At 41.5% G+C, this 22124-nt stretch overlaps 1 protein-coding gene across 2 annotated transcripts in view; it reads right to left on the bottom strand.

The window, feature by feature from the left end:
• The window catches only part of LOC119012417 (CD2-associated protein), a 57506-nt gene extending 41352 nt beyond the window's left edge, over positions 1-16154 (bottom strand). Inside the window, exons 1-2 of one of the 2 annotated variants that reach the window (XM_037086236.1) lie at positions 15740-16154; positions 1964-2121 (exon numbers count right to left, since the gene is read on the bottom strand). In XM_037086236.1, coding sequence (XP_036942131.1) covers positions 1964-2121; positions 15740-15743 — 162 coding nt within the window. In that variant the 5' untranslated portion in view covers positions 15744-16154. The remainder of the gene's footprint in view (positions 1-1963; positions 2122-15739) is intronic. The other variant, XM_037086238.1, reaches the window with a different exon arrangement.
• Between the last annotated feature and the right edge of the window lie 5970 nt (positions 16155-22124).

Below are 22124 nucleotides of genomic sequence, written 5' to 3'. Positions count from 1 at the left end.
ACAAGGCTGAGAAAAATCTGTGAAAACAAACAAATAACAATTCAGTACCAAACCAATGTGTGGGTCTGAGTGTGTGAAAAACTCTCAGAGTACAGTCCACTTGGGAAAGAGTCTGTTTTGTGTTCTAGACAATCCAGTTACAATACAGTTCCCAACAACAGAAAGAAAGACAATTCATAAAGATGTCAAGGGTAAACCTGCCATAACTCTCCTCCACAAAACAACACTGGCCTCTCTGAAAACTCACCTGCTTTTGCATACAAAGCCTGCATGTCGCTCATAAGCAACAACTCTATGTATCCCAAAACCCTTGAATTCGAGTAAAATGTGTTATATCAGACAAGGTTATCTTGTAAATCCAAAGGCCAGAGTGATGGTTCCGTTTCGCTCCACTTCCATTCCGATTCCGCTGGCAGTACAAGGCCATCCACTGGCTCAAACAGACAGAACACAGAAAGAGGACGAGGTGACAGCCCAAAACAATCTGAACTGAAAGGGGTTTCAATCGACAGGCTCTCTCCAGCAACAAAGCCGCTGCACGTCAGTTTAGGCCACATCAGGCAGTGTGTCTAATTCGTTGGAAAACGTCAGGAATTGCTCCCTCTTTTAAATTTGAGCGAGCGTGGAGCGATTTCACCAGAGCTGAATGAAATTTTAGGTGAGCGGAGAGCGGTCTTTGAGCGGGGCTGTCTGGTATAACTTTGAGCGATGGCGCGAAGGAGCGAACACCCACATAAACAGGGAGACGAAATTCTCGCCGCTCCGCTCACATGCTCCGGTGTCCATCAGAGTCAATAGATGCTTTATCTTAAAACTGCCATGTGAAAACAGCATCATTGTAGATCACAAACCTGCAAGGCAGTGCAGAAGGACACACATTTATGTACTGAGGTACAGATATTTAAAAGACACAGCTTTTATTTTGTATATTGCTGTAGTCTGATTATTGGAAGGCCTTTCTGAATAAAAGGGAAATTAAAATGATGAAAAAGTAGCCGTGTGCAATAACATAGATAACTGACGATGCAATACACTAAGATGAATCAAGATGTATCGAGAATTGTTTTGTATTTGAATCAACGTCCGCCGAGTCGAACAGTGAGGCCAGACAAGATTCATACCTCTAGTTTATATGTGGTGGACCCTTCCAACAGTGTTCTGGGACCTTATTTTCCTCCAAGAACAACTTATTTATTCACTTATTGAAAAAGTTTGCATTTTACCTCATTAATGTTGTAAATATTAATATTCTGAGTTTGAATTTCTTCCCCAAAACTGCACAGTACCCCTTGAACAACCAGAGAAACCAAAAGCTTCCTGATAACTGAATTGTACTGCTGGGACCAAGAGGACTAACTTTTTCCTCACAGCATCTTCACAAACATGCTTGTCCAAACAGTCAACTTGCACTCATAAGTCAATCGAGCAACCGCTGGTAAAAAGTCTGCAATTACTCTGCACAGTACTCTTCTTCTTTTCACAACTTCAGATAAAACTTTGCATAAGAGCAGTAGACGTAGACTGGATAATGAAAAATCTAGTAAAATGAGGTCATCCGCACACCATAAATCCTAACACCTGCTCATTTTTTTTTTTATTTTTTTTTTGCAGAAGCATTTAAATAATTCAATATAGAAATGTCTTCCTTTCATCTCAACCAAGCATCGAGCACTCCCAGATGTTGGTCTGCTGTACAAACCTCTGTGAAATCAGCAGCCACATCTGCTGCAGCGTGCTACCAACACTCTCAGCCACAAACTGCTACGGTCTGATAACGGCTGCTGCACCAATAGAATTATCTCTAATGGAACAACAACAGACAAAGGCATTTGAAACCAAAGAGGAAGTGCACAGTCAGCTCTACAACAAGCAAACTCCATTAAAACCCAGAAGTTAATATGATCAAGTAAGTGGCATGACAGCAGAGTGATATTCTAAAAATGAACATGTTTCTTCTCCTCACCTTAACAAAGTTGTCAGGGAAAAGGCCCCTCTTCCCGTTGAGGTCTCCCTCCATCCAGCCATCCTCCTCTATATACCGCACGTTCTTGATGATGTCACCCGGCCGCAGTGTCAGCTCATCATCATGGAGCGCGTCATAATCATACTCCACCACAACCTCTACTCGAGACAGGATGAGGGAGGAAATGGATGAGGGGAAAGACAAGGAAAGGGAAAGAATGGTGTTGGGCAGAAGGGAAGTCGATACAAAGAGTAGATAGGCAGGAAGAGGTGAGAAAGCAGAAGGAAGTGACAGTTGTATGAAGGTCATAGGGGTAAGGGTGATAAGAAGAGAAGTTCAGGGCAAGAAAGGGGGTGAAAGAGTGATAAGAGAAACAAAGATACAGATATTAACAACTCATGTTTCTCCTTTGTTGCATCTATTCCAGAGTGATCAAACATAATGGTAATTACTGTACTGACAATTACTGATAACTCCTTTTGTAATTTTGGCAGGAACAGCTATTTTTGTAGAAAACTCGTGAGTATTTCAACAATTGCCTGCAATAATCAGCACAGAAGGAAACTTGTGGACTGGACTCTGCAATGATTGGTTATTTAATCGTCTTGTTAAATGTCATTGGTTATCATAGTTCCCAACAGTTTAGTTGTGTGGCCTCCAGACAAATGTTCTTACCATCTTATGAGTAAATTCAGGGTGTTAGCAGAAATCACTGCAGTCATTCTAAAACTTGGATACTAAACTCTATGACTGGTTATTGAAAAAGAAAAAATATCCAGTGACATTGCAACTATGGAAACTTAAGTTAATATCCGGTGTTGCCGCCTATGATTTAAAAAAAAAAAAAAAAAACTATGTTTAACACAACGCAGAACCAATATAAATTCTAACTTTTTGTTTTCTTACATGTACCAACATTACAAGATAAGGAAGGAATGCCGACGGGAAATCGCTTTCGTGAACTCGTGACTGGCGTCAGCCATCTGCACATATATCTACCTTCCATGATTTTGTTTTCATGGAGACATGCATGTTGTCCACAGAGGGAAGGGGCAGTGTGTGTGCAACACAGGAGTGATGGAGAGACAGTAGGGAAAGGAAATGCAGCCGAATGAATACGCTGAGTTTTTAGGTAGCATTAAAAGAAAAATCCAAAAAGGAAACAAAATATGTGACAGGAGGTGCTGATTCTGTGCTGCACTGCCACAAATTAATCAATGTGTGGGAAACACTGCTGTCGTTTGACTTTAATTTTTAAAATCATTTGACAGTGCTGTAAATAAGGGCCAGGCTGTATACAATGTGTGGAACCCTCTGATTGGCTAAATTACCTTTCTGAACACAAGGATAACAGCAAACACTGACTTGAAGAGAGAGAGGTGATGAAGACTGGCAGGGTGCCCGACTGCTTCCAGTGCAGCAGGTTGAGCAGCCTCTAAAAATAAGCGGGCTACAGAGGACTAACTGGTAGCGAGGTGGTTAACTACATGGTGCCGTGGCCCTGTAACACATGACTCACAGCACAGAGACTCCACTGGCAAGCACAGCCAAAACAAAAAGATGACGGCTACACTGCAAACTGTCTGCGTCACTTTCTAACTTACACACACATACCCTACGAATCCCACAAAACACACACGCGCGCGCACGCACACACACACACAGACATCTGGGCAGAGTCATTCAGCACTAAACTACGTTGGTCAAGCAACACCAAGTTTAACTTGGCTCAGTTCTGACTGTTGGTACATGCGTTTGTGGGTGTGGCTCTACTCTCCCATGACATCACCAGCACTACCGCACTTGGGCCTTCCTCCAAAGAGAAACTGGCCCTGACCAATGATCTCAAACCAGCTCTCCCCTCGACACAGTATTTAAGCCTTTGAAAAGAGGATAAGGGCAGTTGAGGGGAGGGAGAAAGTGCAGTGCCTGCTCTACTGTGTTGTGCAGACTGAGACAAAACAAACAGGCTTCACTGCACTGAGGGTTCATAGCATTTTATACTATGCTGAAGGAATCCAGGATGTTCCATATTGATCATCACAACGCCATATCAAACTGGTGTCAGTAGAGTAGGTTGATAAAGCATACGACAACCACCAGTTGGCTCCCGTTCTTTCAGTGAGTTCTCACATAATATCACATTTGTGCCATATTACAATCACTGTAATCACAAGTAAGAGTCAGAAAACCCTTCACATCAGCCTTTTAGTTGAACTTCTCTGTCTGAAGTACAGCAAATTTCTGATTGCGATGATACCTCACACACACTGACATAAGCAGGGGAACACCTTTCCCTGGTGAATGTTTGTTTGGTGGATGCGTCAACAAGCTAAACAGCACAACGAGATGTGTGTTTATCTTTTTAGATACGGTTGAGACTAACAGGACGGGCTTATGTAGGCTGTTGCTCAGTGTCTGTGTCTCTACCACAGCAGTGGCTGTCTGGCCCAGTGTGAACATCTGCTCTGCCTATAACAGAACACAAGGGTTACTGCTGTCTGCAAGATCTGCAAAACTGCAAGAAACAGGCAAAGCAACAAGTGTAATGCAGGCTATGTGAAAGCTGGATCCACAACTCCAAAATATTAACACGCACCATTTCAAAAGCCTTTTCTAACAGCTTGCTGTATTCCATAACATTTGGCACCTGTGCTCTTGCCTTTTGTAAATTCTAGTCAGATATTCCTCCCCTTCATGCCTCTCTGGATGATCTCAGAGCAGTTTCAACACTCTGATGATGACTTTTGGCAGTGGATTCTGCAGCTCTGCTTGTTTTGCAGCTGCAAAACTGAAACTGAAGCAGCTGATACATGAAAAAATAAGATTCTGACTCACTGACTTACACTCTGGACTAGACCATCTAAATTCAGACAAAAACAATCCTACAAATACTTCTTGTTTGAGGCAGAATATGGCCTGTCACCTCAATCAGCTGGTAGTATGTTACTACAGGAGCCCAGCATTCACTCACCACAAGCAACTCAACAATTCTGGTGCCTGTTAATCATACGGTGTCCCACTTCAGTCCCAGCATAGTCACCAACACCGTCATGTATGAACAGGATAACAACCTGGCTCAGTTGACAGTTATGTGGGGACCAGGCAGACATAATGGAACAGGCAGTGAACCGCTTGGGGACAAATTTACTTCCAGGCGAGTTCACTACCACTCATTTACTCTCAGTCAGTATCATTAATAAGTCCAGCTGCTGTCCAGTGATTTCTAGCTACGATGAACTTACTTTTCCAACAGCACTCATAAACTGGTCAGCTCTGAGCAGTACACTGTAAGAGTCCAGACGAATGAGGTGCGGAAAGTCAAATAAACAACTGAGCCAAGACCCCAGACAGTAATTTGGAACTATCTGTCTATGTAACCACAGGAAGAGATACGGTCTGCAGCAGTAAACAACGTTGACAGACAGAGTGATACTCTATTGAGTTAGTGCAACACACAGGGTAGTCCTCATCTTCCAGATGACTCCATGTGGCGCAGAGGGACTTTCTGCAACCACACAGATTACAGCGCCTCAGCAACCACACAAACACACCCCGCACGAGGAACGCAGGACGGCCAAATCACCATCACTTCAACCACCTCTAAACACATTGCTATACACCTACTCATGCATCATGTTTTGGATTCTGCTACCCGGTAATATAATGTTGCTAAAATTACTGTTATCTTCACTGGGGGAAAAGCCAATGATTACACAACAGTTTAAGGCATTTTTGTCACATTTTAGAACCATTTGAAACCATTTCTTTAAATTAAGGCGGTACTGTGCAAATGGCTCAACAAAGCACAAAACACAATCCCTACTTTTTTCCTTCTCAATATCAATTTTGACAGCTGGGCTGTGGTTCAGCAAATACCGAGTACCAATCCAATACCAGTGCATATGGAAAGAAACAAGATTTTTACTCCTTACAGGGCTGTATATATTACTGACCCTGTATGGACGTGATATGATTAAAGAGAACAACTGCCATGCCACATTCTTTTATTATTATCTATTTTGACAAAAAAAAAGAACAAAAAAGAACAAAAAAAGAACAAATACAGTAGTAAGTAGTGCAACAGCAATTTTAGGAATAAATAATTCCCTTAAAAATTGTTTGCTTGCAGCACTGCACTTTGAAGGGCAAATGTTGACAGCAATAGTGCTTCCACCCAGTGTTTAGACTCTGCCAAGCTATGGGGCACACACTGGAGGTCCAAACATCAGTAGTAAAGCTGATTGCCTGCCCGTCTTTCAGCCTACATGAAATGTGTTCCCTCGATGTCTCATTAAGTTTGGCGGGAGTAGTTTTGTTGTGCTAGCATGAAGCATCTTCAAATGCTTCATAATGTTGCTAGCGTTCGAAACTGGCAACACTGGGGCCACTGCTCCAAATTACAGCCTTGCATGTTGCTATCCCATCTGACTCACATGAAATCAACTTCTACGCCGCTCTAAATAACAGTAGTTGCCAGGGGTAGCAAAGCGCAATTTCTTATGTTGGCTTTCAGAGCAGCGATTTAGAAATTTGATCTAACAATCAGATTCAAATTACTCATTTAACATTAGTTACTTTACATAGTTAGACCAGTGTTACCTGGTCTAACCATCTATGGTAACAATCTAAACAGAGACCCATGGAATGTTTCTACACATGACATTGAATGACAAGTTGAAGGAGTCTCATGTCAGAATATCTGCCAGCTGAGTTGTATATTGTGCTATGTAGTTACACAGCCATAACAGTGGTAGCAGAGTATAGATTAACTTTTTTCTACTGAGAGTGAAATCTGATATGTTTGTGTTGATCATGATGTTCAATGAGCCCTTACAAGAGGGCAGTCTGTGTTAGTGTATTATTCAGTCTCAAAACACACTGTGCTGGGAGAAAAACATTGTGGGCCTGAATGCAGAGGTAGCTGTGACAAGAAGGCAGAACCATCCTCCTTGCAGATAGATTACTTGCCGCCTTCCCCATAGTGGAAATGTTGAACAATCAAAACAAAGTTTGACAACCAGCCTTTTCCCATGTGGAATCTTTAGCCAACCAGGTTTTCGATTTGTCTAGTCAGCCTTCTTAAACTTGTATTCGCCCACTGTGGCCACCTAGCTAACACTATTATGCAGAAAGTTGGACGACGTTCCACTGTCAAATATTTCTGCTCAAAGAGGAAGTAAACTAACTGGTGGTGCGCACACTCTATGTTTTCAGTCAATGCTGTGTAGATATTAAGGTGAGAGGCAAACATCTTTTAGGAGACAGGCCCAACTACTAGGTTTTTGGTATTTGAGCCCTGGGGGTAAAAACAAAATGTCTCTTTTTTGTGAGAACAAGCAAAATGCAGATTCACTCTGATGGTTCTAGGAGTCGGGCATTTTTCTCACCAACTCTGCTACTGAATGAGTAGAGTGAATGATGGGTGTCGGCCTGTGAAATACCAGCAGAGGGGCCGTGGACAAAGTCTTCTTGGTTTGTTCCTCAGAGGAAATGCCTTTCTGAATACATTCAGACACAGCCAAAAAAGTCAGTATACAGGTGGTTTGTGTGTAAATGTGTGTTTGTGCGCGTGTGCATGTGTGTGTTTGTGTGTGGCAAACTTCCTGCCAGTTCACTGCAGTCAGGCAGCAGCAGGGGGATTCTGGCCTAAATAGTTCTACAGACTTATGAAGTGGCAGAGCTGAGACTTTTCTTGAGTAATGAAAGTGAAGAATAGCCAGCTTACAGCAAAGTAAATTGGACTACAATGGTCCAAGGTCAAATCATAAGGGCCTTCAATCAGGGTTTGCCCCTGAGGTTTGTGCCAAGATTGGAGAATTACTTGATTCATCCTCTGCTGGTCGCTCTCCCATGAACAAGCTGCAGTGCCTTAACTGTGGTATTCATACTGGCTTAATATCATGCATGTCTTTTTGAATGTTAGTCAGTTGCTAATTCAATAATTTAATGTGTTAAAGCCCAACAGCACTCATTGCTAAAGTGGTCAGCGGGTCTGCTAGTCATTCAGGGCCTATTTGATGTCACATTGTACAACAGTATAATCTGATGCTTACATGCTGCAGAGTCCTCAAAAGAAGTCAATGGTGTGAAATGATTTTCATCACTCTTCACTTTAGCTAGAAAGTAGCTACATCCTCAGGCTGGGAGACTCCTGAAGTCGACCTCAACAAATCAACCATCACTGGGATTTCTTTCTTGTGCAGGCTGAAGGAACTACAACTTGCATTTCATTGTACATTAAATATACCTTAAACTTTTGACTTAAGTCTAATCTGAACACATTGTTCAATGCTGCAGGACTCTACCTACAGCTTTGAAAACATCATTGCAGTGTCAGCCACACTGCAGGACTTGTTCTGTTGTCCTGCCACAAATGCAGAAATGGGTCAAAAAGCTAAGAGCTATGGCCAAAAGCGCATCCACTAAATGGTGTGCTGTCAAGCAGATGATGAGAGTAGAAAGACTGCACAAGCATTAGATGAGCTACATAAGCAAGGGAAGACTGGGTGCTGGGTGTCCCGCAGCATCCCCCTGCAGTCTTCTGGAAAAGGTCTCCACACTTTAAAAATACTTACTGAGGACACATCCCCAACAAAATGTTTATTTTCTGAAAAACTGTAGTGTCAAACTTGTGTTTGATGTTATATGGTTAGAGTTATACAATGAAAATGTATTTAACAATTAAACAAACTAAAAAAATAAAATCCCAAGCATGTGGTGATGTTTAACAGATGAGAGAAGCCACAAGTGAAGGGCATCAAATCCTCATCTTGCCCTGTACAAGGCAGGCACTGCCCTGAGTGGACTTTCAGGAAGTTGCGCTGAGATTTTAACAATTAACTCAGAGCAGGAAATCTCATGGGTTTTTTTTATGTCTCTGATGAAAACGTTAAAAGGGTGCTAAGCGATAATGACGAAGGAAGGAGTGACAGGAAAAAAGAAGAACACAAATGCATGCTCAGAAGTCTGCTATCTTTCTCGTTCACAGCAGCATCACACCTCAGCCTTGGGGAGTGGTGGCTGAGGATTCCTGGCATATTTGCAGCAGCTGAGCCACATGAGTGAGAAAGACAGACGGAGGTGATTAAAAGCTAAAGGAGGTATTCCATAAAGTTTTGAGCGAAAATAGGCTAACAAATGTCCTCTTATGGACCCTTGCATTTCACCCTGCAGACGCACACACAACTAAATGCCCTGCTGTGATAGCACTCCAAGAGATTTCAGTGAACTCTTGACAATTTTGTGTTCTTCAACCCACCCTGGTTCTTTCAATAGAGTGTTATTTGTTTATTTCATCCTACGTGATACACATGGTACACTTAGAAAACTTGTGAAAACTTGAATTCAGATGGGGTTTTTTCTGTTTTGTAGGTAAAATAGACATAATTGTATTTGTAAAGAGTATTTCCTTTCTTGACATTTTTTATCTGTCTTGTCCATTAATTTCATTCACTGCCAAGAGAGCTTGTGCAACAGCAGAGATACCACTACCTATTTCTCCCAGCTGAAACTACAGTGGCTATACTACCGGACAAGTGTTTCTTGCGGTATTAAGTCATATTACGAGATGGTATGATCTGGGGCTGGTTAACTTCACTAGGTATCTCTGCAACATGGTATATAACATCACCACTGTTGTTTCCTCACACTCTGTCGATTAGCTTAGTTCATAAGATACCTGCACACACACAAGCATTTCATACAATACACTGTCCTGAACACAAGTCAATTAAAGTATGTGTCCAATTCCTTTGTCTCTTTAAATATATTCTATAAAAGTACTTTCAATTACTCTAATCAAAGAGAATTTACATTAACGCTGTTGCCAGTGCGCAGAGATGAGTGTCTCTTCATGAGTGTATGCTGTCTGTTCAGCATACCTCCATCATGCCCAGTCTTGCTTTGCATTGTGTCGTTCTTATCAGATACAATTTATCTTTCTTTCTCCACCCCTCAGTGTCAATTCACTAAACACACACACAGTGAAACAGGAATTCAATCAAGAGAGCTATTCTAGCATCGCTCACTTTTATGGCCAGCATTCAAGCCGAAGCATGTCTCTCTAGACAGATTTGCCAATGTTTTATATCAGTGTTATTCATTTCAGTGTGTTGCTTTTGCTTTCAAGTGTAATAATAAAACTCCCCAGAGTGCACGCCAAATTTTGATCTCACTTCCTGCCAAGTTCAGCAGAAGGGAAAGAATTTCCAGGTCATTGTTTCCCTATCCTTGCACAGTGCTTCCAGGTAAAAAGTTTGTACAATATGGTTCTTATATAAGCCAGTGTCAGACAGGAGGATGTTACAGCAGAGCGAGAGAGGGGGGGAGAGGAAGGAAGAGAAGGGGGATGGGGGGGGGGATACACAAGGCCACGCAGGCGAGCTGACTGCCAGGCAGACTGTCTAAATCAGTGCTCTCTGTGCTTCTCGCAGCCACACAATCAGTAAAGAGGAAACTCATAACTGCATTCCTTCGCACTGATCTGAGTGGTGGCTGATATGAAGTGTTACCAGGAGAAATCAAGTTAGATGGAGACAGAGAGCTGCTTCTGTTCGAAATGGAAGCTCCTGTTCACATGTATCTGATCCCAGCTCAACATGTCCCATATACCAAAAGCCTCGTCACACATTACACACCTGGCAGCTATGTCTGGAAACCTCGACAGTCAAGCACACCTTGAACTCTGACTATTAATAAACCTGTCCTGCTTCACAAATTACATAACCAATAATTCCGTGAGCAAACAACGGCTGTGCCTGTCAAAAGTCAAAGACTAGAAATGTCATGGGAGTGTGAGAGGAGACGTAACACTGTTACACTGTGACAACACAGCGTAAATAATTTATAGGAGCAATATTAACAACTTCAGCTTGGTTATGGTACAATCAGTATGCAAAAGGGTAGCTTACCAAAATTACAACTTTGGAAGCTGGTAGAAAACTTCAGGGAACAAAAAGGGCTTTCCATAAAGATAGAGAGTAGCCAACCAGGGGAAAAACGTAGCCAGCTAAGGGAGTCCAGGAGCTTAACAGATGGTCAAATATATACCAGGAGTAGATATTGCATGCTTTTTTGACAATAGCTCCTCCCTCATCATCACTGCGTGGCAAAACAAACCAACAGGTTTTCCATGTAATTTTAACTCACAGTGTACATGTGTAACCATAACCCAAAGCATATTTTTACACTTCAAGTCTAATCTTCTGTTACACAAAGATAGTGGTTGTGTGTTGAGCACTGCCTGAGCACTTATGTGTTAACAAATTCTTTTTTCTTCTTCTTTGTTGAGAAAAATGCTAAATATACACAGGTTTTTTGGAAAGTGTAGTGATATGTTTTATCATTTAGGTAAAACAATAGCTCAAAAAACAACTGACATATTAATCTACAGTGGTAATTAACAGATGAGTCAATTAATAGATCAGTTAAGTATAGGAGAATTATTGAGCAACTACCTTTTTATATCAAATTATTGTTCAAGTCAAATAAAAGGCAAAATGATGTGATGAGAAAAATTGTGATGGGCAGGCTTTATATTCTTTATTGTTCTATAGGCCAAACAACTGATCAAGAAAATAACCAATGGATCAATCCAAACTGAGAAGACCAGTTAGTTGCAGCCATTCAGGGAGGAGGAGTGTTAGTGTGGGGACTTTCACATTAAACCAAATTTATAATACACATGTGTGAACATTTCCAACACATTGCTCTAACTGACTGTGACACAAGTGAGCATCAGTTCCTAAATGGCTGAGAGCCTTGCAGAACTGCACAGAGCAACAGGGCACACTATTTTGAGCTTAACTTTTGTCTGACACCCTGTTTGTATTTAACACCTAGAAAGCACTGCAGAAATGAGAAAAAGATAATTGATGAAGTTGAAAAGGGAGTTGTTTATACAATACCGTCTCATTTTACCACAAAAGTCCAAATAAGTTGGCAGCTGGCATCTTGTACTTGAGTGGTTACATCTCCAGGCCGATGACCAGTGCGAAGCTGGAAGATATATGGCTTGTCTTAAATGACTAGCAAAATGCATTTTTAATAGATAGCACATTGCACTACACTGCTGAATAACCCTCATGTAGTCATAGTAGAAGTAAAAGGTTGAAGAGTGGGGTGGGTTTGAAGAGGATTGGATTTCTCAGTTTACTTTTTGAAAAAGATTATATATATATTTATTATATATTCTAAAAAGCTGAAAAGGCAGAAAGGCTGAAAAGTAATAAGCTGAATGGTTTCTCTAGCTGAATATATGCTGTTGCAGTAGCGTGAAAAATTACTTTTAAGAATGAATAGGCAACTTTTTATTTACATAGAAAAACACCTCCCAAACTCCTGCACGTCTTGAAAAAACTGTAATGATTATGGCCAAAATATTTATACAGTGAGCAACAGGAGAGACACTGCTGAACTCTGAACGCTGAACAGCATTCACACTAGTTAGTTTGGACAGAGAATGTAATACATGACAATATATTGAGGCGCTCCCTTCCATTTAAGACATGGTGCAAAGTGATCCCTCATTCTCGAATATCTGAAATGTCTGGTTTCATGCAATTGGCATTACCACACGTCAGAGCAGCTCTTGGTTCAGATAAGATGTGACGAATACGTGCATAACATCCAATGATAATGATCTGCTCTGATTAAAACAGAGGACAGTATAACTGCAGTGATGATGAAGATTCACCATCAAAAGAGAAGACCTGCAGAGCTCCAACAGCACAATGATCACAGTGATCAAAGCCATGATGTTTACAACTCACTAGAACATGTACAGGCCAATAATAATTTTGCGTAATTCAACAATGTGTATTTTCACACATTAGTGATACCTGTTTCATTTTTTTCATTTATCTTGTGAATATGTGCAAAATACATTAATCATAATACAAAAAACTCTATGGGTGCAATGAAGTTTCAAGCACCAGATTAACCAGACGAGGTAAACTGGCCTTCACTGGTTCAGTTAAACCAGGGTGGGAAATTCACACAAACCCTGCTGGTAAATATTGTTCAGGGCCAGTGGGGTTAATGTTTAATCAGACATTTTGGCACATGTCCAGTCTTTGTTTAGGTGGTTCTCTGGACTCCTGCAGTTTAGTTGGTTAATAAAACAGACCAGTAACTAGGACGTCCTAGTGGCCTGGGGTCCATGTAATCACAATGTCCACAGTCTATGTCTAGCTAGGGACCTTTGTTGCATATCATCCTTGCTCTCTCTCTTCTCATTTCCATCTCCCTCCATACTCTCCACTATCAAAATAAAAGGGGATTGTTCCATCATAGGTTTTTTAATTTTGTTGAAACAAAGTATATAATTTCATATGGCTTTTTCTTATTCTGCATATGCTATTGCAACATTGGCCTACTACCTTTCTTGTGTTAGCAGGTGATTCTGTGACGCTGCACTGTGACAGCAGACCCTCGTATACAGTCAGCTGAAGTGTGTGTGAGACGCAGCCTACGCTTAGTGCCTCCATATCATAAATTGCTTTTTTCATATTCCTTATGTTGTCATGAAAAATTACACCGACCCGCTGCTTGTCTATTTTACACACATTCAGCATCTCCTCAATTGCCTGTTCTACCTGCTCCACTGTATGAGACCCACCAAACTAATGCGCATACCCACAAGTTGTAACTCGAAAGTGGAGTCAATGTAATGTAACGACAAGATGGTAGGGCATACCGGGGATTCAAAAACTCAAGATGACGAAGAAAACCCTGATCCTCAACCACCGAAATGAGCTGGTTATCCAGAATGATTTAATTACCTTCTCTGTAATATTTTGTCCGACCAAATGTCTAGTAGTAAATGTAGCTCTTCTTTTACCCCCTCGTACAGCGGTTGGACTGCAGATGTTACATGTCGCCGTTGGACTACTTTTGTGTTCTAATTTAAGTTAATTCCGCAGACATTTTACTCACAAATTTGCCAGAGTAACGTTAATAACGCATCTCAGTTCTGCCATAAAAAAAAAAAATAATAATTAGACTTGGGTCCACATTCAAGATTGCCAATCAGTGGAAAAATGCCCAAATTGGCATCCCTAGACAAAGTACTGGTACTTCCAACCGCTTGACAGCACAAAACAAAATTCAAGTTTGTGGATTTTAGTTGATCAAGCAGTAGTGGGCTGCCTGTAGCCTGAGCTAAGTTCAGAGAAAGCAAACATAGTATGTCGGGGGCTCTCTCTCACACACACACTGTGGTTGGACATGTTCAAACACAGCCGAGATATCTTCAGCAACCTGAGGAAAGCATTAGAAACTCATGTCTCCCATAAATGAACACTAGAGAAGGTAATAGTTCACCAAAAAAATGAAACAACAAGGAAGTAAATATTGTCTTTCGAACTCAATGCAGACCCTCAGGGGCTTCCTGAGACTTGGATGATGCCGGATGAGATGGATCAAGCCATTCTATGGTCTTTTTTAAGTTTTAAAACAAGTCCCCATGCACATTTTGCTGTGAAGCTCCAGAAAACTCTTGTGGACAACAAAACTTCACCTGACTTTCCATCAGCATGAGGCTGCGTATATAATGAGGTGATTTCATTTTTGAGTGTCGTTTCAGGCACCTGTTTCAGTGTATTCCAAGACAGAGTCATTGTCACACATCATAAAAGTCCAAGAAAGAGATTATTTTTCTCCTGGGTCTCTCTGCTTGATGTCCAATTTCCGTCTGCACGGTTACTGTTACTCCGCAATTTAAGCACAGTGTTAGTTTCCTGTGTCTCCGGGATTCTCACTGAGGCGCATCACTGCAGCGTTTAACACTAAGCGTAAGCAAAGCAGTTGTGCTTGAAGCAGTTCTCTTGACTCCATATGTAAAACCACAGTCTGCTACATTACGCATCTGAAGTCTAAGCAGAGCTGAGCTCAAAACCTGTTTGACAACATAGCACAGTCCTCCTGCACACAACCACACAAACCACCGACTGCACATGAAGCGAGATGCAGTAAGCTGGCTTCTTGACAAAGGAGCTGTGCAATATGTTTCCTTTGCAATTCAGTCAGCATGACCATCACAACATCCACTCTGTAAGAACAAGCCTCACCCACTCCTTGTGTCTGTTTTTAAACTCAAAGACAACTTTTAACTCTTTGGTTTCAAGTTTGGCAACCCCTAAGCCTGATCCAGTGTTAAGTGGAGACAAATACAGTAGTGCAAGTCTTTGGGTGTGGGAGCTTACAGTAAAATTGCCACTGTCATGGAAAGAATGTAGGCTGTTTGACGACACACGGTGTGAACTATAATATTGTACTTTTCCTTATATCAAACCTAAAGCAAAATTCAAATGGGAAAAATTCACCCATCCTATCAAAATAAGCTAACTTTGAAACAGATGCTTCCTGTCTGTGGAGTTACTGCAGAGTCCCAACTTTTCATTACAGTGACGTGAATAAACTGGGGATTTCAAGGAGACCACAGTAGTGCCATGATCTTCAGTGGTTTTGCAGAGGCCGTGTTGACATCAGCTTGGAAAGGTAGCTTGTGTTAACATTAGCTCAAACTGCAGCCAAATCCAAGGATGGAGGTGGCGTTATCCAGTTAACCGAACGGCTAGCTGGCTAGGCTAACCAGCTAGCTATCTGGCTTGCTAACTTTAACTCCCTTCTGGCAAAATGACGATAACCTGACTTATGTCACTGACACTTGGTTTAATGCCCGAGGCGTGTTCGGCTTGCTTTCCGAGCACGGTCGAAAATAAGGAGCAGTGAACATATGAACGCAACACAAGCGCCACATCATGGAAAACTCACCCATTCCTGTCCTTCGCACCGCCTCGCTATCAAACGTCGGGAATCTCTTCTTCCAGCAGCCTCGCTGCTAGCTAGCTACTAGCCAGGTAGATGTGGATAATTAACCACAAAGTGATTTTCCTGTCGATTCACTGCCGAAAAAAAAGAAGTCAAGTGGGCCGTATATCCATTCGCCCCTTTCCCCAGCAGCAGCAGCAGAAGCAGCCTCCCGAGTTCTCTCTCGGTGGTGCTTCAAGATTATTGTGCAGGAAGTTGACCAGGAGTCTCCACCTTTCTTGGACTTGCCTCCACGGGTTGCTGCTGCCTGCCTGCCTGCCTGCCACCAAATTACAGTATATAGGGGGCAAACTACGCGATGTTTCAGGCCGGACAGTCCCGCGAGAGGAATGTTTAATGGAATGTTGATCTCCCCCCCCCCTCTCCCTGTATTAACGGCCCACTCAGCAAGTACAGTAACTGCTGCACGGGTGCGCGCCTGTGTGAGCCCGGGAGACACTTACTTCACACCCACTGCTGCGATCCACTCATCATGAGGCTGTCAGGAGCTGCACGGGTGTGTGAAATAAAAAGAAACGCAGCAGCCTCGCCTACAAATAGGCTCCTCACAGCACTCACGAACCGATGAAGGGCCTTCCCTCCTCCATAAGTCTCGGATGCCACTGACTGACTGAGAGTTAAGCATGCACCTGAAGCCTGTTGGAGGGGAGAACAGAGGAAGTGATCCCTAAATGCACATCAACATGTAGAAATGACAAGTTAACAGATGAAAAGTGTGCACAGTGAAAACCCCAAAAGTCAAAGTAGCATTTGGCGTGCACCTGTGTGGTTCTGGACATTACCATTAACGAGGTAATGATACAAACTTTTTCTTATTTTTTTCCATAAGTGAATAAAGCAGCCATTCTCAGAGGAAAACAAGGTCCCAGAAGACTGTTTGGAGCTAGAGAAGTGGCAGGGTCCGCCACATATAAGGAAAGGTAAACAGTATGAAATGTGTTCTCCTCTAAGTTCGGTTTGTTTATCTAGTTTGTGTGTAGCCAGAAACAAATCAGCCAACAAACATCTTTCTTTTCTCATTGACATTTCTTCACCAAAACTACAGGGGTGCTCATGTAATTAAAGAAAAAAAAAGAACATACATTAGCACTAACAATCATATATTGATGAAATGAGATTGTATGTTAAACCAGATACAGGCATTGGATCAACCTCACTGGTGGAGGACGTGTAGTTGACTAGATATGATGGTTCACAGTAAAGAAAAGAACAGATCTTCAATGACTGTTTTTTTTTTTATGTCTAAACAAATTTAATCAAATAACATAAGACAATGTCTGAGACTGCACACATGAATTGTGCAAAAGACATCTAGCAGTGCAGCTCCTGTTAACACACTGTGTAAACTGTATTCTACTACATAGCATAAATGAACATAAATTTAACAGCAAATTAACTATACAGTGTTTTGTGTAATTTATTCGAGCTGGGCAATATGGCCTTAGAATATTATCAGTATATTTTTAAGCTATATCATTATACAAGATATAAACCTTGTTATTTTGAAATCTACGTTTTTGACCAAATACCTCAACATGGAGGTAGGCATGAGTATTGGTACTTTTACCAAATAATGACAAAGTGAAAGTTTTTATTCAAAAGAAATCATCAGTAATGAATGTGGATATAATGACTGTGTGTAAAGACAAGTACGGCATTAGGACCAGTAGAACAGCCTGGTGAGTTCAGAAAGTGACATCACTTGACTGTAATGAAGCCTTTAAAACCAGGAAAAGACAACACTTCTGTCAAATCACCATATAGTGATATCTAAAATCCAAGAATGTTAATGATAATACTAATGCAGTGCCTAGTCCTGTAATAAATGTGCAGTCTGTATGATATACACACATTATGACCTAATAAGACAATACTATTTCGTATGAAAAGGGAGTGCATAGGGTTTACCTTTTGCAATGCAGGCTGTCTGTGGTGGTTTGTGGGTCAGGGTGAGAAAGACACCAGGCACCGACTAACCTCATCTGTTCTCACTTGTCAAAAAGCCATTGGCAGACAAAGAAGACAGAGAGAGGCGTCATCATGGTGTTTGGGGTTATTTCAGTGGCCAGTCGACCCTGAAAATAATCTCAGTTGCTTGACCACAAAATATCCTCTGCTCTTCTAATTTAACTCCCCCGCCAACACACACACACACACACACACACACACACACACCACCCCAACCCCATTTCATTTCCATCAAACAGGATTGAAATCGGGATTGAACACAGAGAGGGGCGTGTGTCTGATTTAAAACCATTTTGATGGGATGCGTTCTGGCAGTGTTATAAATGGTTTGGCATCAAAGGGCACAATAGGATCCTCCGTCACATCTGTTGAGTGACAACGCGCTATGTCAAACATTCACGCCACTCCCCAAACAAAGTGATTACTGGACAGGAGACGACGCGAACACTGCCTCGTCCTCATGACACAAACACAGGGCCGAGCCTGTGGGAGAATGTCTGTCTGACAAACCATAGAAAAATGTCAGACAACACTGATTTTCACACTTAAAGGATTCTGATACTAAAAGCATGTTCATTCATATGTCTCGGGTTGCCACTGTGATCAGGCCCTCTCTGCTCTGGCGTCACTGCTCAGTCGCCTGCAGTCAATTGGCCATTTTTTTCTCTCTATGGCCCGAGAGTGAACTGTTAAAGAAGGAAGTAGTTGAGGGTGAATTCATCCTGACAGGATCCATTTACAATCAAAATGTCAACAATCTTTCAAAAAAATGCTATGCAAATATGTTTGACCACACACACACACACACACACACACACACACACACACACACACCAATTTGAATAACATGCAGTGGAAGCCTGGCTGTCCAAGTGGATTATGGGAACCACAGCAATTATTATTTACTCTCATTCATTCAAACATCTGCGCTTTCTCTTTTCGGCAGCCCACGTGTTATCTTTATCTATGCATTTATTCATAGAGTTTGGACATCACCAAAGGCACATTCCCTTTAACCAATCAATACATTTAAGGTAATATGGAAAGTGTAGGTTTTTAACATAACAGCACAGGATGTCAGCTGAACCTGAAAAAATTCTACATGATATATGAAGACTAGGTGCTGCCCGATGATCCCATAAATAAACTAAAACAATCTATGTAGTTTAGTGCTAATTGTAAAGATAATAGGGACATTCTCGTATAAAAAGCCAGTCAACAAACATCAATGTTCATTCATTAGTCATTGGTTAGATCGGAAACTCCTCAGTAATGTTTTATTGGATCTGTCTGCAGTTACCTACTTAGCTCCCTAAAGTTTCTTAAAACAAGAACTCAGTTAGTTGAGCATTAATTGTCAGGAATATAGACGCAATGTGTAACTGGCACCTCTAATTTAATAATTGTCAGTAAGATCCATGGTGCATTTAACTGTCATTCTGCAACAAAGGGCGGTGGATTTTTGAGGATGAGTTCAGGAGTGTCACAGCCTGAGGAATGAAGCTCCTCTGTAGTCCGCTGGTACACCAGTGGAAACTTCTGTATCTTTTAACAGATGGCAGCTGGGTGGACACAGTCATAAATGTTCAATTATTAATGACTGATTATTTATTTTCAGTCTATTTTAGGTAAGTTTTAATAGAGCAGTTCTTCTACGTAATCAACATTTTCCTTATGGCAGCAGCAGTTTCTGTATACAAAGCTGTGATCAAATCAAGGAGCCTGGAAAAAGAGCAACTTGCATCAACACTTGACAGATGCTCAGTGCCCAGCAGTGAAGAGAGCTGTTCCCAATTTGGATTTTGCACTAAACTGTCCTGTGACTGTCTGTAAAAACAAAGACAGACTCAGATAACGGACAGTAAATGGATGATAACAAAGGCTTATATTTATACAGTCTCCTCTTACTGCATCTTCTTCAGTAACTGTGAGGATCAAAAAACACCTGTGGCTCAACAAGACAGGGCCTCACTGTGTGCTCGACAGCCACCCTGTGGTTAAAATGTGAAAGTGCAAACAATATGTCAGCTCATACATCAGCCTGCATACACCAAAAAATAAGAGCATCATGAAAAAGTTGATCTTTTTCTGTGACTTCAAAAAGTGAAACTTTTCAAAAATCTTGTATCTCAGAATATTAGAATATTACATAAGACCAATGATTTATAATGCAGAAATGTTGACCTTCTGAAGCGTGTTCATTTATGCACTCAAATCTTAGTTTGGCTTCCTGAATTACTGCACCAGTGCGGCGTGGCATGGAGGCAATCAGCCTGTGGCGCTGCTCAGGTGTTACGGATGCCAACGTTGCTTTGATAGCAGCCTTCAGCTCATCTGTGGCGCTGTGATACCATGGTCAGCAATCCAGTCACTAGTCCTGCTGGGAAAAAGATATCAGCAATCTCCATACCGTATGGAGATGCTGATATCCTTTTGCAGCAGGCGTTGGCACCTGCCACAGTGCTAAAACTACAGGTAACTGGTTTGCTGACCATGTTATTACTGTGCTATATGATAGCAATATAATGATGATAATAATAAAAAAAACAATAAAACAAAGGTGAGAAGAACTCAATGGTAACTAAATTCTTGTATTTTTCTGAAAGCGCATGTCATTTGTAGCCAGTCAGCATGGAGCCTTGTAGGCATAACACACTGCTTTAAACTTTTGCATCCAATAACATTTATCTACATTTAGACCGAGCAGTCTAGACAGTTCAGTTCAATCTGTTACACATTAGAAAATGTATGTTGCTTTTACATTAGAAAAAGTTCTAAGTTCTAACTCTAACGCTTACCAATTAAATAACCCAGTGCTGTCCTGTTTTTTGTTGTTTTTTTTTGGTAACAGGCAACTACATTCATGTCGAGAGGATAACACACAACACGATAAACCTTTTTGCTTTTGACTCTAGTGTGTGGTATTCACTGTTTCATGTAATCGTATCATTAAATAAAGATCTAATCAAAAGGGTGTAGGCTATTACTCACATCATCATATTTATTGATATAATGAGGCAGGAACTAGGGAGCGTTTGGGACCATGTTTGAGGTGTGATGAAGTTTGTCCAGTAGAGGTCAGGCTAACTCTGGTAATGCTTTGACAGATGATCAACTTGAGCAACAAGTTTTCTCTCCCTGTTATTCTGACACCTTTTAAGCATCACAACGAAGTCCCTGAAAATCTGTTACAGTGTTGTATCCACAGGACAAAAGCTTTCGTATCGAGTCTTTATTGTAAATGTTCACATAAACGTGTACATGGTGTGCATGATAATTTAGTTTGGCACTGCATTGATTACGTTCCTCAGTTGAAAACAGTGAGATATGTCTTGCTACAGGCGATCTAACAGTCAGAATCTATTCTTATCTGCCACTTGAGGTGTTCCATGTGCCACCCGGTGCTGCATATAATAAATAAGTGTTCTCCCACTTGTTGACACAAGTCTGTCCAAAGCTTACATTTGGAGCTACCTCTTAAAGCAGGGAAACTGTGCCACCCACTGACTCACTTTGAAGTGTGTTTGTCTATGTAATGAATAACTATTTTGTTTCAGTTGCAAACGTCCAAACCAACTCAAGAGGGATCTGCTTTAGAATCTACCCCTTGTGGATGTTAGTGTCTCCCTTACGACACCTTTAGGCCCTTGTGTGTTGGACACTTGGGTTGGCGTTTGGTCTGTTACCAGGAGACTCAACTTGACAGCTGCCGCCGACGCCTTAAAACGGCAACAGATTTGCATTGAGGAGCTTTGCTTTGGTTGCCCGAGGGACTTAAGTATTTACTAGAAGTCATCAAAGCATTGAGACCACACCTTCAGCCTCTTCACATGCACCATGGGTGGAAGCTCTGAATTCAGGCAGAGCTAAAAACAACATTTGGCCACGTTATCCTGTAGAGAATGCAATGAGACTTTCAATTATTACGAATATTAAACAATGGAGCTTTTGTGGGGCAGAGATTTAGACTGGAGTGAGACAAGTTAGTCAAGAATTACAGCATCAATCAACACATAACTATATGTGTGTTGTGTGTGAGTGTTAAGGACTGGTAGATTTAAAGAGGCAGAAAGAAATGTAGGGTAATCACAGTGGAGGCATCAGTCCCTCTCAATGCAAACACGCCAGCAGGTTCCTGGCACAGAGACTTGTGCCTTCAGGCCTGTAATGGCGGAAACAATGAAGTCACATTTCCACAACAGAGCAGAGTGAGCCGTTTGATTACAGCAGACCCCCCGACGGAGACGTGCTGTGAAGATGAATAATGTGCATAACCACAGAAAGCACCTCTCGGCTATTTGATTTTTCCGTCCTCCGGAACCAAAATGTACGTGCATACGTGCGCTGATTGTTGAAGAGT

This window comes from Acanthopagrus latus, chromosome 22 (assembly GCF_904848185.1).
Source record: "Acanthopagrus latus isolate v.2019 chromosome 22, fAcaLat1.1, whole genome shotgun sequence".
Lineage (NCBI taxonomy): Eukaryota > Metazoa > Chordata > Actinopteri > Spariformes > Sparidae > Acanthopagrus > Acanthopagrus latus.
Note: the sequence above shows the minus strand (reverse complement) of the source record. Positions and strands in the feature narration are given on the sequence as shown.